This window comes from Leptonotus elevatus, chromosome 9 (genome assembly GCF_054856555.1).
Source record: "Leptonotus elevatus isolate MCC_2025b chromosome 9, RoL_Lele_1.0, whole genome shotgun sequence".
Taxonomy (NCBI): domain Eukaryota; kingdom Metazoa; phylum Chordata; class Actinopteri; order Syngnathiformes; family Syngnathidae; genus Leptonotus; species Leptonotus elevatus.
Genome location: NC_141247.1, coordinates 9897361 through 9915992, shown reverse-complemented (window position 1 = coordinate 9915992; position 18632 = coordinate 9897361). Strand labels below are relative to the sequence as shown.

The window sequence follows — 18632 nt, the reverse complement described above, 5'->3', positions numbered from 1 at the left end:
GATAGAAACGACATTTATGGACTTACATTCATCAGGACGAGATGATAAAAGTGAGAATAACATGCATAGAAATGAAGACCAAGGGGCTCGTTAACTAAGAACAATCACACTGATAGATGGTTTAAGGTGTGTGTGAGGTGAGGTGGGGGTCGATAAATCACACATATGCAACATGCTCTTAAAGTAGAAAATAACATCCAGCTTCTTTTAAATGTATTAATCTACCATTTTACATACTGCGACCATCAATTAGCTGGTAAAGTCAGTTTCAGTTTTCAAAACACCTTCAGAGATGATTTGAGTTTGGGATGCTGTTTTTGTGGAAAAACACTACTTCACCTTTATATTTTTATGCAGGATCGTGAGTGGTCGGCGGCAACAATGAATACACAGAGACTTGATATGCTTTGCTAGAACAACTGTGTCTTTTATTCCCCGCAAACAGCAATCAACATTTATACTGTGCTAGGATAATCGTACGTTTTATCCCCCGCAAACAGTAATCAACACCTGCGCTGTGCGAGAATGATTATACCTTTCATTCCCCGCAAACAGCAACAATCACAACTCGATTTGCTAGAATTATTGTACCTTTTATTCCCCGCAAACAGCAATCAATACACTACAACGTTAAGCAGCATAATATGATCATCATCAGCGCTTACCTTGACACTAGACCGGAGAGCCTACGGTCCGGGTGAAGCGAGCTGCAACAACGGCTGGGCAATCGTACGTGTTCCACAGCTGACTCCGTCCGGACCGCATGCCGCTCCGTCTTTTATTCGTTAGCAAAAAGTTGTGAGCGTGAGAAACCGGGCTGTCCAAGCCCTCTCCCAGACACTCTCGAAAACATGTTTGCAAAGCAGGGAAGGCTGTAGTATAAAGAAGGAAGAGTTCCCAGGCTGATCCCGCCCTTTATTTACAAATTGTTGAGCACCTGGATTCGTACAACAGTTCAGGACAACAACATATCCTTATATAAGAGGTTACATGAGGACATATCAAACCATGGGTTTTTTTCCCCTTGAGATGCTAACGCCAAAGTGCATCTTGCTAGGTTGGCATGTAATGCTAACAGGCTTGGGGAATCCAGAAAGTCAAAACCCTGCCACAGATTGGCTTTAGCCACAGGTGCTTCCATTCAATTGGCAGGTGAACGAGCTCGTAAGCAAGTTCCTGAGGCTTAAGGGTTTTTACTTTCTGGATCTGGATTCCCCAACCCTGAATGCTAACATGCTGTGACAATTTAGTGCACAGCGCCTCACACCGCAGCCAGTCGGTTCATTTGGGACCTGCATGGAAACAACAGTGAGCGCCTAAAAATAGTCGTCACGGCTACAGCTGCCACCCCCCCATCCCCACCCCACCCCTTTCTCTTTCTGCAGCAGTCACGAGTTGTTCCTGCGTCACAACCCAGCCTGGCCAGCATCATGGCCGTATACGGCAATCCTTTGAGCCGCCGTCTTCTTACGTCAGCGGTGCTTACGTCACCGGCTGGTGACGACACGAGCGCTTACGCGCGCTACTACAAAGCATGGAGGGGGAGGAAGGATGGATTTAGAGCGCGTTTGACCCCCTTTGCAGCCTCCATCCGGTTTATCAACGCTCAGCTGTCATGTGCACTTGTAAAATGCTGACGTGACCTACATATGACACGGTGCTTTGCAGCATCACTCAAGCAGGGAACTGCAAACTTTTTGGGCTTCAGGGTGAACATTTTCAAAAGGATAGCCCTCATAATGCTAATGCTAATTAACCCTTATGTACATTTCGACTCAAATTTGACGACAATAGCAATACACGTATGGTCATACACATAATGTTCTTTCACCCTGTAATGTGCTTTTCTGAAATGATGCAAAATACAAAAAAAATTATCATAATTCTTTGTTGGCTAATGGTGCAACAAATTTGGTCTACCGATTTGACCCGATGTCGAGAACTGTTTATATAGCCACCACACTTACAGGGCTCAGACCCAATCACCTGTAAATGTGACCTGGCTATAGCCAGATTGATATTGTGATTCCATCAAGGGAGTTTTCTAAAAAAATCTATCTGGGACTGCTCTACTGGGATTTGCTCGGGAAAGGCGGGACATTCTGTACAATACTTCGAGCTGATTTGTTTTGACCAATCACGATCACGCATGAAAATGCCGTCTTTGTTCTCGTCGTAGAGGGCGGGGGTGGGGTGGGGTGGGGGGGTGGCGGTGGGTGGGGGGGTGGGTGTTGCATGAGCACAATGTCGCTCTGTGATTGGTCCGGACGTGGAAATCAACGGCCTCGGTACAAGATGAGTTTGGGAATTCAAAAATACCGCGAGAATTCATCAAGGTTACTGCAAATGGCCGTGTCTGAAAAAATATGACTCAAGAAAGATTGTTAATTTGTTTTGAAAATAAATTACTATTCTGGAAAAAAATATGACTATAATCTTAAAGATGTATGTCGCAATATTGACACAAATTGGAGTGTTAAAATAACCATATTTAACCATATTAAGAGTTTCCACGAGTCCGTGGGAAAAGTGTGTCAAAATAATAATAAACCGAGACTGCAGTGCGATCCTCCGTCTCCCGGCGGCTCATTTAAGACCTTGTCACGAAAATGCGATAGGGTCTTTTTATGATAAGCAATGCACAGTAAAACTACCACTAACTAACGTCTTGGCACTTCTATTCCGCTTTTGCCAGAGGGGTCGCAAATCTACAAAAACTCGCGACATGGACCTTTTAAAATAAAGACTATTCTAATTTAGAATAAAACATTTTAAAAAGCAATTTTATTCTTGTAAGCACGCTTTTTAAAAAAGAAAAAAATGTAAGTTTATTCTAGTATAATGGATTAATTTCTTGTAAGAGCACAACTTTTTTTCTTGAAAAATGACATTCAACCTTTTTCACCAGAAAATCCATCGAATGGCAAATGTGTTAAATGTGAATTTGTTCTTGTAACATTAGGACTTTTTCACTACCCCAAAACACAACTTTATTACCTTTAACATTACAACAACAAAAAAAAGGAAATGGGAAAAAAATATGGAATTTTATTTTCATACGAATCCATCCTGACTTATTTTCTGGAAAAAAATATTAATTAAATTTTTGTAAAATTATTACTTTTGTCGACAAAAAAGTGCCTCGTTAATATAAATATTCAATAAAATAATAATTATTATTATTAGCAACACAACAGACTCCATAAAAAGGAAAACAAGTTTTGTGCATGAAAATAGCATCATTTACTATTCTTTGAAGCAATAATACATATTTCAATGTGCAAGGTCACAACGTAGCAAGCAAGCACATCTTAAGTAAGTGTACAGTATTTGCACATAGATTCTAATTGAGCCTCAAAGCTTGTATTGTATGATAGCAGCGTAGAGTTTAGGTTCAGATAGCAGTGCAATGACAACAAATCTTCTCGGTATCTTAATGATTTGTGATGCATTTAATCTAAAAACAGCACCTGCTACTATTTATGTGCAATTTATTTTAATGTAATTATTATTTACTCTAGGTTATTGTTCTTTATTTTTATTCCTTAACTCATTCACTGCCATTGACGGCTATAGACGTCCAAAATTCATTTGAACTATTTCTATTAGTTACTTTTTTTCTCCCCGCTTTTGATAACAAGAGTATGAAAAATTTTATTATATGTTTAGAACAGATATAAAATGTGTGATTAATCGTCAGTTAACTAGTGAAGTCATTGTAATTACAATAAAAAATTATAATCGCCTGATGCCCCTAATTCAAAAAACAAAAGATTATTAAAAATCAAGGGGGTCAGACGATAATTTTTTTTAATTGTAATTAATCGCATGACTTCAATAGTTAACTCACGATTAATCACAAATTTGATATCTATTCTAAATGTACAATAAAAAAATTCTAGGTTTTCATACTCTTGTTAACAATAGTGGAAAAAAATGTGAAACTAATAGAAATAGTATTAATATTGAATTTTTTGATGTCAATGGCAGTGAATGAGTTAAGAACATGCTGATGACGAAACTGCCAATGATCACAAGGGGCTTTTAAAAACATCAAATCTGCTTTAAAGGAATAAAACATATAATACCGTATTTTAATGTTTATGGTAGTAATTATGGCAGTGCGTATTTTTATAGGTGCTGCTTGATGTTGACGGTTTTGCGACGCACTCTTCTAGCTGAGCGTGCAAGTTTTGGACTGGGCCGCACTCGCTGCAAGAAGAAAAAAAATGAATTAGATGTGTGGAAAAAAAAACGGGATTTTCAGATATTTTTCGCGTCTGTGCTGATCAGGACCTTGTCTGGCCGCCGCCGCATTGCCGGCCGCCTCCTCCTTGGCCTTCCTGGCCACCTCCATGGTGGCCATCTTGGCGTCGTGCTCCTCCTTGAGGGCGTTCCACTCCTTGCGGTTGTTGAGGAGACGATCCAGCATGGGCGTGATCTCCACGTGGAAGCGGCTGAACTCCTGACCACAAAACACCGCCAACGCAACACGTCATTAGCACCACTACCATTTGACGTCATAAGTGAAGTTTGATAGGGAAAAAAATACAAATTCATTCTTGTTTTTTACATTACAGTAGTACTTATATGTGTCTAATTTGTGCTTTTGATCATGCTTACACAACACTTTTATAGCCATTACCCAAATTGAATGACTTTTTCCTTGATAAAAACTCAACTTTATGCTCCTAAAATAATGACTACTTCCCTAGAAAAACTCTAATTTATTCTAAGAAGATTCTAAAAAAGTATTCCGCTAAATGGCGCGATAGGACCTTGTAAACGAAAGTGCAGACGAAGTCGATGAAGCCGCACTGAAGCTTAGGAAGTTCTTCTGCTTTGTTTCTGTCCATCATGGGCTGAAAAGGAGACAAAAAAAAAGGCAATCTTTGAGATGTGTCCAAACTTGATTAAGAACACAATCGTGAGACAGGACGAGAGATGCTGTGTGGGGGAGAGTGGGGTAAGCAGTGCTCATTTTTACTTTAAGTGTCTTTAAGGCAAGGAGATTACAGGAAACCCTCCAACTAAAATATGTTCATATAATTTAGGAGCAATCACTTTGGATCTTCAATAAACTCTTTGAGAAATATAGCTTTAGAAAAAAAAATGGGGGTGGGGTAAGTCAAAATCCAGCCATTAATAACTGACGTAAAAAAAGATCATTTTAATCTCAAAAATGATAATGCTATCTAAAAGGAAGACAAATTCAATACAAAATTTTGATTTGCAGGTTTCAGAGGACTTTTTATCTTCTCTTTCTTTGTGAGCCTTCTCCGACTCCATTTTCTCAGGTGTGTCAGTCACAATTCTTGTTTTCACATTATTTTTTATATTTTTATTAACAATGCTGTTCTTTGTTTCTGTCGGATTTTGGCAAGGAAATAATTACCTTCTATTTTTGTTTTTATCCCTGTATTATTTTTCTGGCCATCCTGCAGATTTTTATCTCCGTTCCTCAAGAGGAAATGGAACCCTGTCTGTCTGTCCTTTTGTATCTGATGGCATGATGAATTTCGGTCAAAAATTAAGAATGACATGCTTTTGGTGATCAAATGTAATAATTACAACAACAATAAAATACAGTCAAGAAATACAGGGTGAATAATCATAATTTAGGGGAAGTTGTGCAATTGCTACAACTTCCCACAGGTCCTTTGGCACAAATTAGCCCAAGCTCACCAATTTGAAAAAAAATGCATCCCCCAGCTGTTTTGAGCCAGCATCATGCTAACAACATAGACTCATGATGTAGCTTACTAAAGCACCAAAACATTTTCAAAGTTGTCTATAATTGTTCAAACACAACCATCAAAAAACATTCATCATAGAAATTTTACTTTGGATGGCAAAAAACATCTCAGTCTCCCTTTTTTACCGAATGAGCAAAATGGATGTCTCTTTAAAAAGATGTGGTCACATGACCAACTTCTTCTATGGTTTTCTAAATAACAGGGGTGGAACTACTTGCCCCTTGCCGCAAATGACCCCACTCTCCCCTATTGGTTGTCTCCCAAAAGGCTTACGATGGGTTGCTGCTCCAGCACGGTTCTCTCCAGGTCTCCTTGCTCCCAAAACTCGGCAGCTACAGACAGTGCCACCTGCAGGCGGGGAGGAAAATAAACACTCTGTAAGTGTGGTAGAATACAAATTCCAGCAAATGTACAAACTGTGACAGAAAAATGACCTTGCTCTGAATCTCCCAGGGTTTGGCGATGGCCGACAGGTCGCACGCCGTCATCATCATGGCCCTGCGATGTCCACACACAACTTGATGGAGCATTTGCGTGTGTGTGTGCATTTTTGCACGCCCGCGCTTACATGACAATCTCCTTGCGCGTGGTCTCCAGCATCATGTACTTGGTCCAGTCGTTCCAGTTCTCGTAGGTCTTGGACTGGTCCACTATTTTCTGGAACATGGTCCTTTTCCTGTGCAGGAGGACAGCCGCAATGCATCATGGGATTGAGCTACAGCAGCCGGACCGGCGGGTGCTACAGTGCTGACTTGAAATAGAGCGCCAGGTCGGTGGCGATGATAGCGATGTCCATGAGGTGGATGACGGTGTCGTGCTGGCGCCGGTTCAGATTTTGGTAGATGTTCAACGACTGAAACAGTTCAAATAGATGTCAACACACACATAATTATATATTTTTTAAGTGTGCAGTTTAAAAAGGCAATATTAAAGTTTTTTTCTACATCATGCATGCTCCACCAATGCCCAGATGAGTACAAAGAGCCCTGATTGTTTTACTCTGACTGCACCTATCAGCTTTTATCTTCCCTTTATAGTAGAGTGTGCGGACCCTCACACTCCACAGTTCCTTTGGGGAGGGGAGGGGCGGAGTTTTTCTGACCTCATTTGAAGTCATGTCTTCCTTTGTCAACTGTGGCTGTCGCTTTAAGATCGTGCACGTACTCGCACGCGCACCATGGACGAGCCTGACACAGGTGTTGTAGTTTTGGGCCAGAGGTGGCAGTCGCGAGTAAAAAAGTGACAAACTGCGCAAAGATCCTTTAAAGTGAAAACAACTGTTTTTATTTGAAATTACTTTTCAAACATTTTTTTTAAGGTGTTGGTATTTAAATGTATGTTTTTATTTTAATTAAATGAATGTCAATGTGAAATTTCTAATTAAATAAATTAATTTGCCAAATTAAATGAATGAACTGAAAATAAAAATGAAATACTTTTACAATGATCATGTTTTAATTTTTAAAATCTTTTAACTTTATTAGTCATTTTTGATTACTTGTATTTAAAATCAAAACAATTGTTTTATATTTGAATTATTTAAATATTTTTTTAAAAAGGCATCTAAATTTATTTTTTATTTTAATTAAATGAATGTCAATGTGAAATGTAAATGGAGTTCAACATTTTTATTTAAAACATATCTTGATAATTATTTTTTGTAACGTAAAAATATAATTAAATTTTTCTTTTTCTTTTGTTTGAACTTTCATGTATTTAAAGTCAGTTAAAAAAATGAACAATACATTTCCAGTTTTTTTTAAATAAAAAAAAATATTATTTAAAATGCTTTAGATTTGTCTTTTATCACTTTATTTTGTGATTCTTAATTAGTTTTAGCATTTATTGTTTTATATATTATTTATTTTATTACCGGCTTTATTTGACGTTAATTTGGCTGCAAGTCAAATTCATCACACCGATGGAGCGAAACAGCAGCTGCCAAGGTGAGTTCAGCTCTAGTCGAGTGCATGTGAGTGTGTTCTCGTCTGTGTCATCTTGTGAGGACTATATTTCGTGGTTTTACTATCATTGTGGGGACCACAGGTGCATTGTGGGGACATTTTGGCCGGTCGTCGCAACTCAAGACCTCTTTTCTTTTTGAGAGAGTTTAGATTTGAATTGGGTTTTGTTTGGGGTTAGGGTTAGGATTATGCAATCGGTTATGATGTAAGGTTCGGGTAAAGGGCTACGAAATGCATTATGTCAATGAGATGTCCCCACTAGGAATTATGAGCTCGATCGTGCGTGTGTGTGCGTGTTCGTGCGTGCGCATGCAACACACCTCATCTCTCAGCAGAGTCTTGCTGAACTCAAGGTGGTGTCTCTCCAAGATGGACGAGCCATGAAGCTTCGCCAGAGGATTTCCAGACCTGGACACACACACACACACACACACACACACATTAAGGCTGGGAGGTTACATGGTGCTAAATCATGACTGCTGGTTTCGGGGCTGGCTGGACTCACTGCAGGTATTTGACTGCAGGTGATGAATTGTGTTTGTACGAGCGAGCGATAGTCAACAAACATGGTGACAAAAGCAACTTTTGGTCTCACTTCATCTGGTAGAGATTATTGGTGCCTCGGTGGTCGATGTCATGACAGAAGCCGGCGGTCACCATGGCCATGCACTCCAGGTCGGTGAAGTAACGCTTCAGGTCGCCCGTCTGAACAGCAGCACACACCATGCACACTTCACACTTTCATTTATGACATTTAAGTCGAGATTTGACCTTTACTGAGCTGACTTGTTAGATTTTGTGTTTTATAGCGAATCATCAAATTTACCAGACATGCTTCACCCTAACGCAATGACAAAAACTGGAATGTATTATAATTTGGCATAGTCCAATGTATAGTAGATGGGGTTCAAATTTTGTAGTGGACAAAATCTGTAGCACATGTGTCTAAAATGGCTGCTACAAACTAAAATGGGAGACTCCCTGTGCATTTTGTGAACAGTTTTTCCTGTCTATTTAGGTATGGCTTCTTGAGACGTTTTTGTGGGTTTACTTAGGTTAGACATGCCTACTACTGTAAATTTAAATTTGCTATGGGAAACTGGTTTTGAGGGCTGAATTTTTTTCATTAGCTTGGCCGAAGTGGCCCTAAAATGGCCGTCCAGACAAAAATGGGAGACTTCCTGTGCTTTTTCGGGCAGGGCTTTTGAGACTTTTTTGTGAGTCTAATCAGAATAGATACGCCTACCAAATTTCATGTCCTAAGTGACACTGGTTTCAAGGGCTGAATTTTTAAATAAATGGCCAAAATGGCAGCTTCAAACCAAAATAGCAGACTTCCTGTGTGTTTTCGGGCATGGTTTCTGAAACATTTTTGTGGGTCTACTCATGAGAGATTTGCCTACTAAATTTTATGTTGCTAAGTGAAACTGGTTTAAAGGGCTGAATTTTCTATTTGTTTGAATTGCCAAAAAGGCCCTAAAAGGGCCACTTGAAACCAAAATGGCAGACTTCCTGTATGTTTTGGGGCATGGCTTTTTGAGAGGTTTTGTTGTGGGTCTATTCAGGATAGACATGCCTAACAAATTTCATGCTGCTTAGTGAAATGGCAATTTTTTTAAATTAGCTTGTATGGCCAAAATGGCCGCTTCAAATGAAATGGCAGACTTCTTGTGCATTTTCGGGCATGGCTTTTTGAGACTTTTTGTGGGTGTGCTCATTATAGACATGTAAAAATTTTGTGTATCTAAGTGAAACTAGCTTCAAGGGCGGATTTTTTTAATTAGCTTGAATGGTCGAAATGGCCCTAAAAAGGCGGCTTTAAAGCAAAACAACAGACTTCCAGTGTGTTTACGGGCATGGCCTTTCGAGACATTTTTGTGGGTCTACTCATGATAGACATGCCTACCAAATGTCATGTTTCTAAGTGAAACTGGTTTCGAGGGACTGCATTTCTAACTAGCTTGAATGGTCAAAATGGCCGCTTCAAACCAAAATGGCAGACCTCCAGTGCATTTTCAGGCATGACTTTTTTGTGGCTTTCCTAATGAAAAATATGCCTACCAAATTTCATATAGCAAATTGAACCTGGCTTTAAGGGCTGAATTTTTTAATTAGGTTGAGTGGTCAAAATGGCCCTAAAATGGCGGCTTCAAACCAAAACGACAGACTTCCTGTGTGTTTTCGGGCATGACCTTTTGAGACATTTTTGTGGGTCTACTCATGATAGACATGCCTACCAAATGTCATGTTGTTAAGTGAAACTGGTTTTCGGGGGACTGCATTTCTAACTAACTTGAATAGCCAAAATGGCCGCTTTAAACCAAAATGGAAGACTTCCTGTGCGTTTTTGGGTATATGGCTTCGTGTGACTTTTTTGTGGGACTACACGTGCATGTTTGCGTTTGTGTGAATGAGAGACCATGAGCAGCGTGAACATGGTCTGTCCCACGTTGAATCCGTGTCTCCAGTTGTGGTAGGTGATCTTCCTGTAGCCTTTGCTAAGTGAGTACAGGAACCTCACCAGCACCTGCAAACACACACACACGAACCCATTAGTCCTCCATTTGTTCAAATAGGTGTTTAAAAATAGCTTTGCAGTGAGTTTATTTCCAGGAGGACACACAGCAGGCGACCGGCGAATGCTTCATCATTAATTAACTACCTGCACTGGAGCCGATGAGGGCTCGCTCGGTCTTACGAAATAAAACTCTGAGACTGCATTTGTTTTATGGCTTTCACGGGGAGACAAATGGAGTCAAATGACCTCTCAAAAATCAGTTTGGACGGGAGTTTTGTGCCATTCATCATGAGTGATCTGCGAAGCCCTTATTAAGACCTTTCATTTGATATATGACGAGATGTGTTTTTTTGTTTTTTTGTTTTTGTCGCTACTGGTGAACTTTGAACTCAAGTTGAAAGCTGATTGACCTCTCTGGGAATGTGAAACTTGTCCACCACTTTCAGCTCGTAGTACATCCTGATGCCACACTTGACCAGGTCCAACTCGCTGTGCTCAAAGTCGTAGAAGTGAAACTCCAGGATCTGCGCTTTCTTGGCGTTGGGGAGGACTTCCGACTGGAGACGGGACAAACACACGAATGAACTGATATAAGGTGTGTGTTGTCTTTGTGGATATTTGCGAGAATTGTTTGTGTTGTTGATCACCAGGATCTCCTCCAGCTCTTCCTCTTCGCACTCATCCGGTTCTTTCCCCCAACGCTCACGAGTGTTCTGAGGAAGCATAGGAAACACAAATTAGAACGATGACATCATAGCTGCCATGCCCCGCCCACATGCAATGACAAAAACAAACATTTTGCATTTTAGCTATACAAGGTTAAAAAAAAACTGCCACATTGGCAGATAAAGGAAATTTGATAGTAGGTGGATGAAATATCTCATTTTTCAAGGGCGGATTTTTTAAATTAGCTTGAATGGTCGAAATGAACCTAAAATGGCTGACTCAAACCAAAAAGGCAGAATTTTGGTGTCTTTTCGGTTTTTATTTATATATTATTCATTTAATTATTGGTACTCATAAAAGACATGCTGACCACATATGTTAACAAGCGAAACTGGCTTTGGGTTTGTTTTTGTGTTTTTTTAATCCAGTTATATACAACTAAGCCAACCAAACCTAAAATGGCTGCTTAGAACCAAAATGGTGGGCTTCCTGTGTCTGTACAGAAATGATTTCGTGAGCCTTTTTGTGTGTCTACTCATGCTATCCTAGAGGTGCCTAGCCATTTAATTTTGTTCCAAATGAAACTACTACTGTCTTTGAAGGGCCACTAAAATGACCCAAATGACCCTAAAATTCCTACTTTAAATCAAAATGATGGATTTATCACTTTTTTGTGGGTCGACCCAAGATTTACATGCCTCTAATTTTAATGTTGATAAGTTACCGGTAACCAGCCAAGACAAATTTGCTTTGGAAGGATCGGAAGGAGAAATGTCCAAAACGAGCCTGAGATGGCTACTTCAGACCAAAATCGCTCACTTCTTGTTTGTTTTTTCTTTTTAGGTATTGCTTCAGGGCTGCATTTTTTAAATGGCCAAAATGAAGACTTCCGGTGTCTTTTCAGGTGTGGCTTCTGGAGACTTACACAGCCATGCCTACCAAATGTTATGTTGCTAAATGAAACTGGCTTTGGGACATAAATTTTTTTTATCTGCTTGAGAGACTTAAAAGGCCTTTAAATGGCAGCTATGAACCAAAATAATAGACTTGTCTCTTTTCGGTTATAGTTTTTTGCAACATTTTTGTGGGTGTGAAAGTGAAAGTGGCTAGGAAAAGTTTGTATCTTTTAAAAGATCAAATTAACCTTTTAAATGGCTTCCAGGGTCAAGACAAGCAGGTATAAAAATTAAAATATATATATATATATAAAATATAGGGTGATGATTGGCATCCATTTTGTAACATACCACCACACAGCATTACTCAACACTATACTATACTTTGTGCATCAAAGATCAAGATCTGCGTTGAAGAGATGGCCGTTGACTGACCAGGACATTCTGTATCTCGTCCTTGCGACACTTGACGTGGTAGAGCACCATGTCCTGGAAGATGTCCTTGCGGTTCTCCAGTTTGTTCATCTTGTCGTACGTGTCCGGGTTGAGCACCGACCAGCCCAGGAACTGAGTCAGAGACTGCAATGGGGATTTATTGATTTGTTTTAATCATCTATTAAACATGCTTGATGCTGAAGAATACTACATTATCTATCTATCTGAAAGATGTAAAAGAAAAAAATCCAATCCTTTCCTTGTGAGTTTATGTTGAAAAATTGACACATGGATTGTTGCTCAACTGCAAGCATTCAAGCTTGTGAACAAAGTGGATGCAGAAAAGCCTCCGGGCTGATAAATAATGTACACGCACGTCCCTCTATTTAGAAACCTGTGAGTCACACACGCACATGCGCACACATACTGTATGTAGTGTAGCTACTCCACCTCCATCAGCGTTTCGTCCATCTCATCAAAGGGTTTCCCGTCCTTCCTGTTATAGAAGGTTGCCACGCCCACAATCTCCTCTTTCTTGTTGACGATGGGCATGGACAAAACGTTACGAACTGTCCATCCCGAGTTGTCCAGAGGTTCTTTCTGGGCAAAGCAAGGAACACAACTCATTCATTAGAATATTATTAAACGCATATTTAACAATTAAAGGTACTGAATATTTACTATACCTCATATTACATTTTAATAAATTGGACAAAATCAGATTAAATGAAAACAAATAATGTAACCAGAGCTGCCTTCGAAGTTATGTGAAGTAAACTGTTAAATGCATGTGTAGTAAGTGTATAATAAAGTGTAACAAAGCATGTAAAATGTATGTAATCTAGCTTTTAAGTGTGTAACAAATACATAACAAAATGTGTAGTACGTCTTTAGTATGTGCAGTAAATGTGTAATAGCTGTGTAATAAGTTGGAAGGGGACATATGCATAATAATTATGTAATAAAGTGTCGTCGTAAATGTGTAATGAAAGAGCATCATTAGGGTGTGAACTTGTAAAAAGTGTAAAAGTGTAATAAAATGTGTAACAAATGTGTCGTGTGCAATACATGTGTAATAAGCATAACATTTCAAATAAGTAGTATAATTATATGACATTTTTTGTCTATTGTGTTGTATTGAAACAATAGTGTAGTGTATACAAAATATTTAACACCTGAGTTTTTAATGTGTCATACAGCTATAATAACCTACATACGTGATAATAATTGGATTATGCTGTTTACATTTTTAGAACAATGTTTTATAGCAATGCGCAATAAGCATTTAATGAATGTGAAAATGTAATAAATGCAGAAATACTGCATAAGTGTGCAACAAAATAAATGACTCATAAATGTGTAATAATAGCATAAATGCATGATCTGTGCATAATACATGACGTAATGGATGTCTTCCTTTATGTGTATTGTGTTATAATATCTGTAATATTTTTATAGTACATGTGCAGTACATGTGTAAAAATTGTGTTGTGTGTAATCATTGTGTGGTAAATTTGTATCAAATTTGTAATATGTGTCATAAATGTGTTATAAATAAGTATGTATGTATACTTCACACATCATAGAGTTCAATATTGTGATATACAGTAAATGTGTAATGAGTGTGTAAAAAATGCATCATAGATAGATACATATATAGCTAATACATTTGTAATAAATGTGCAACATGCCTAGGGTTTTGTACATGTGTAGTAAATGTAAAAGCAAACAAGTGGAGTAAATACTCATAAATATGTTGTAAAAGCATCACAAGTGCACAAATAACAAGCATCAAATGTCTAACACGTGTAATAAATCAATAATCAACTGCGTCATAATTGTGTAATAAATGCATAAAGATATATACAAAGTATGTAATATGTGTGGAGTAAATTAGTGGTAAATGAGTAATACTGTATAGATTAAAAGTGTGTGAACGTGTAAGAAGTGTGTAATACGTGTGTAATAAATGAGTTCAGTGCAATACTTTTGTGATTTGTGATATGAGTGTAATGATGAAGAGTTTTATCTTATCATTTTCACAATTTCATATGGAACAAATGTCTAAAGTGACATTAATGTAATTTAATTGTACTGAAAGTGTCTCACGGCAGAAAATCCACTACATGGGCCAATTTGGCAGAGAACAAGCGCGGCCTCTCAACCCCATGATGGAATCCCAAAAGAAGGAGTAAAAATGATGAATTTGGTCGTTAGAGTACGCGCACCTCCCCGTGGCAAAGTGATTCTAATGGGAGAAAAGATGAGAGGAGCTGTGCATCCTGCTGTAAAGTCAGCGAGGAATAATAAGGAGATCATTTGTTACCTTTATGACTGCGGCTTTGCCACACATGCACATGCATGCACACACACATGACATCATGTTAGTGCCACAACATTGGATACACCTGCACAATCTATTGACTTGCAGTTCTCAGGGAGCCCTGATGGAAAGGAGCGCCATTAAATCAGACGGATCCGATATTAGAGCTCATTAGAATGTGCGGGTGTACCTCATGGCGTGACGTTCATATGTAAGTACTGTGACTCTTACTTGGAAGTCAAAGAACTGGTCCTCAGCCGCATTCATTATGTTGCAAATCTGTTAGGAACAAGAAAACAATGTTGTTGTTGCTTTTTAATTGTGCTTGAAAATGTTAACAAAGACAGTAGAGCAATAAGCAAACCACAAATATTGAATGTGTGGTTTCAAATGTCAACTTACAAAAGAACTCACATTTTGTAATAATATCATGAATAAGATATACTGTACATATATAAGTGATGTATAAATAAGTGTTCATAAATGTGTGATACATTTGTAGTAAATGTGTAATAAATGTGTAATAACAGTATAATTGAATGTGTAGTTTGCAATAATGTGTTACTTGTAAGCGTGTAACAAATGTATCATTAATGTGTGGTGTGTAAGTAAGGGTGCATGTGATAGATTCATACGTTTTATAAGTGTGTACGAGACATGATAAATAATTGAAAATTTCCAGAGTTCTCTTGGTGGGTGTGTTGGAAGTCTGAACAGGAAAAACGGTGTAGCTTGAAAGTGTGCAAGCTAGGTGCATAAGAATATGGATAATATGGCCCTAAATGTGTAAAACTTGTACTAACACATATGTAATAAAGGTGTAATAAATGTGTAACTAATGTCTACTAAATTATTTAACTAAGGTGTGCAACAAGATGCATGCATACTAAAACGGTAGTGATAAATAGTGGATCGTGTAGTACGTGTGTAAATAATGGTGTAATAAATGAATGTAAAAGCTGTAACTGCCATTAATCACTTTTTAAAATGAAAAGAAGATGTCAAATAAAAAAAAAGGGTCAATAAATTCTGACCAGTCCGTTTTCTGCAACATACGTCGGCAAGCCGCTGACCAGAGCCCAGTGGTCTGCTGGAGGATTTCTGCACATCAATAACAACAGCTTTTGATTTATAACAATTAACAAGTCAGCAACTGGACTGCAATTGTATTTGTGACTGACGGGATGACTTTGATGTCTTCTTTGCCGTGCAGGATGTAGTCGATAATTTTGTAGAAGACAATTTCCTGCACAAGACAACATAAAAATGGTGCTTGAGTGTGCTTCCACTTTGAAAAACCAAACTTTTTTTTTTCACTTACCCGGCCATCAGGTGTTTTGGGTCCGTCATACGGAGGAACTTCTCCCATCAGGATAGGCCACAGGTCGAAGAACTCCTACAAACCAAAGAACAAAACGCGCAAGCGTGCACATCTTGAACCTTTTGAATCTCGCGTTGGGAGAGTGGATGATAGTCACCTTGGTTTTGGTCATGTCCAGCAGGCCCACAGAGTAACGGTCGCAGTTGAGGAACGCTCGTACCGTGTACAAGGCCTTGTGAAACTGCCTCTCAATGTCCGTCAGCTCCTCAAACACCTTGCTGGCCGACCACAGAAGCACCTGCACATGCACACATAGAAAATATAATTATTGTGTAATAATTGTGTAATAGACGTGTGATAAGCGTGTCATGTGTGCAATAGCAAAAAAGTGTGATCAATTCATATTAAGTTATTGATAAGTTCATAAAAAATAAGTAGTAGTTTGGTAAGATAGTGATGTGTGATAGACATGTAACAAATGCATGATAGTCTAGTACATCAAGTGTAATACAGCAAGTGTGTAATGAGTGTGTCATAAGTGTGTAATGTGCCAGTGACCTTGGAAAAAATGTGTAAATAAGAATTGTGTATTAAGTGTGTACTGGGAACAAATAAAACAAAAAACTCACCTGTCCTCTCCTGGTCTCGCAGTTGTGCAGGTAACTTAGGTGGAAAACTCTTAACATCAGGTTGGCAAAGTTCAGGTACTTGTTCAGGGTCTGTGGGTAAATTCATGTTCATTTTTATAATTGAAAAAAATGGCATGTCTTCCACAAGGTAACTCAATGTGGCAAACAAAATTGAAAGTACGTGACGTCAAAAGCCTTTACGACAGAAATAATAAGTTCTGATCTGTTTGTTCTGGTAAGAACTGGAGCTGCATCGTTTTGAATGAACTGCAGCTGTTTGACTTAATACATAGATAAATTAACAATAATAATAATAATAATAAAAAGTGTTGGTTCAAATTGTAAGAACTGTAATAAATGTGCAGCGAATGTGTAATAAATGTGTAATAAATGTGTAATGTGTAATAACAATAATAATAATAATAATATGATATTCGGATTCACGGCATGCCAGTGGGTTAATTCTGTGGGTGCTGTCCCCCCTGGCGGGGAGTGGGCGGGTCTGCCCCTCTGTTGGCTGCTGGGTGGCGGCTGCGTCTTGGCCGTTCCCTGGGTCTCTTGGGGGGTGCTGCGTTGCGGGGCTTTCCCTGGTGTCGGGGGCGGCGCCGTTCCGGCGCGGTCCGTCGCTCTGGGCCCGGCGACGCGGTTCGGGGCCTGTGGGCCGCCGGGGTGCCCGGTGGTTCCCTCTCCCCTCCCCCTTCCTCCCCCTTGCTGCCTCTCCCTCCTCGCCTCTCCCCGCCCGTCCTCCGCCTCCCTGTCCCCTCTCCCTCGTCACCCTTCCTCCTCCTCTCCCCCTCTCCTTGCGTCCCTGCCGCTGCCCCCTGCCCTTCTTGTCGTCCCCTTCCCTCCTCCCTTCCCCCTCCCCGGTACGCCTTCCTTCCCCTCCCCTGGGCCGGGGGCTCCATCCATGGCCCGGGTCTTGGTGCTATGGGGGCCGGCGGGGGTGGCTGGGGTTTGGTGTCGTGCCCGCCCCGCTCCGGTGGGCGTCCTGACACCTCGGGCGGGACCCAGTATCCGGGGGGCGAGCCCTATCGCCCCGCCGGGCGGGTCCCGCCCGAGGTGCGCCTCCTGCCCCCGCCCGGTTGGGGAGGGCCCCGCTGGTCACTCCTCTTAACTCACTACACTAGGTTTGCACAATACACTTTTATAGACATATAGGGCACATAACTCACTTTGGGGGGTGGGGTAGGGTGGAAACACCGTCTTCACCCTACAACTCCCCTCCAATTTTAATACACCACACAACTTGTGGGTGGGGGGGGGGGGGGGGCTTGTGGAGGTGCCATCGGTTGGGGGCCGCAGTATAGAGCAGTGCTGCGGTCCCCTGTCCGTGTCGCCGCCCCCCCCCCCCCCCCCCCCGCCCTATCTATTTTTTTTAATGCACCACATACACTCAGCAACATGCTTGGGTGGCGGGTGGATCGGAGCGTGGGAATATCATTTCCATTGGCTCCGGTTCACCTGCTCCTAATTTTAATGCACCACACACACACACTTGTATATACACTGGGTGGGGTCACATTCACGGTTTAGGGGTAGAGTTCGCCAGTCCGCGAGCTGGCGGACTCAGTAACAGGGGTTAATTTTCACAAAGAACGCTGGGGTGACGACCGGGGCCTTCCCCCGCTGGGCCTGGGGTTCGGGGGTGTCGGCCGCCCTCCGGTGCCCCCATCTCCCCCTTCTGCCCCCGGTGTTCCGTCCTTCCACACGGCGGGGGGTGGGGTGGGCGCGGCTGCCCTCTCCGCTCCGCTGTCCGGCCCCTCTTCGGCGCCGGAGCCTGGGTGCGGGTGGTCCCCGGGGGCTGGGGGTCGGGGGTTGGGGGGCTGCCGGTTGGTCGGGGTGGGGTCGGGGGGGGGCGTCTTTGTTGGGGGGGGGCGGTGGTGGGGGTTGCGGGGTGGGGGGTGCTGGGGGTGGGGGGTGTCTGGGGGATTGGGGGCGTGGGGGCGGCTGGGGCTGGGTTGGGGTGGGTGGCGGGGGTGGATGGGGGGCGGGGGGTCGTGGGGGTGCGGGGGTTGGGGGCCGGTGGGGTGCCTGGTGGGCCTGCAGTGCCCCGTCCCGCTGCGTTGGGCCGGGGGCGCGGGCCGTGTTGGGGCGGGGGGCGCTCCTGCTCCTGGGTTTGCTCTC

At 41.3% G+C, this 18632-nt stretch overlaps 1 protein-coding gene across 1 annotated transcript in view; it reads right to left on the bottom strand.

Annotated features, from left to right (window-relative positions):
- Positions 1–3219: 3219 nt before the first annotated feature.
- Positions 3220–18632, bottom strand: part of pde6a (phosphodiesterase 6A, cGMP-specific, rod, alpha) — a 27052-nt gene continuing 11639 nt past the window's right edge. Inside the window, exons 6-25 of the mRNA XM_086084384.1 lie at positions 16509–16598; positions 16037–16177; positions 15880–15954; positions 15740–15804; positions 15593–15659; positions 14790–14837; positions 12686–12835; positions 12236–12379; positions 10886–10951; positions 10649–10795; positions 10140–10247; positions 8316–8425; positions 8041–8128; positions 6509–6609; positions 6325–6432; positions 6191–6254; positions 6030–6104; positions 4779–4862; positions 4297–4465; positions 3220–4212 (exon numbers count right to left, since the gene is read on the bottom strand). Coding sequence (XP_085940510.1) covers positions 4175–4212; positions 4297–4465; positions 4779–4862; positions 6030–6104; positions 6191–6254; positions 6325–6432; positions 6509–6609; positions 8041–8128; positions 8316–8425; positions 10140–10247; positions 10649–10795; positions 10886–10951; positions 12236–12379; positions 12686–12835; positions 14790–14837; positions 15593–15659; positions 15740–15804; positions 15880–15954; positions 16037–16177; positions 16509–16598 — 1938 coding nt within the window. The 3' untranslated portion in view covers positions 3220–4174. The remainder of the gene's footprint in view (positions 4213–4296; positions 4466–4778; positions 4863–6029; positions 6105–6190; positions 6255–6324; positions 6433–6508; positions 6610–8040; positions 8129–8315; positions 8426–10139; positions 10248–10648; positions 10796–10885; positions 10952–12235; positions 12380–12685; positions 12836–14789; positions 14838–15592; positions 15660–15739; positions 15805–15879; positions 15955–16036; positions 16178–16508; positions 16599–18632) is intronic.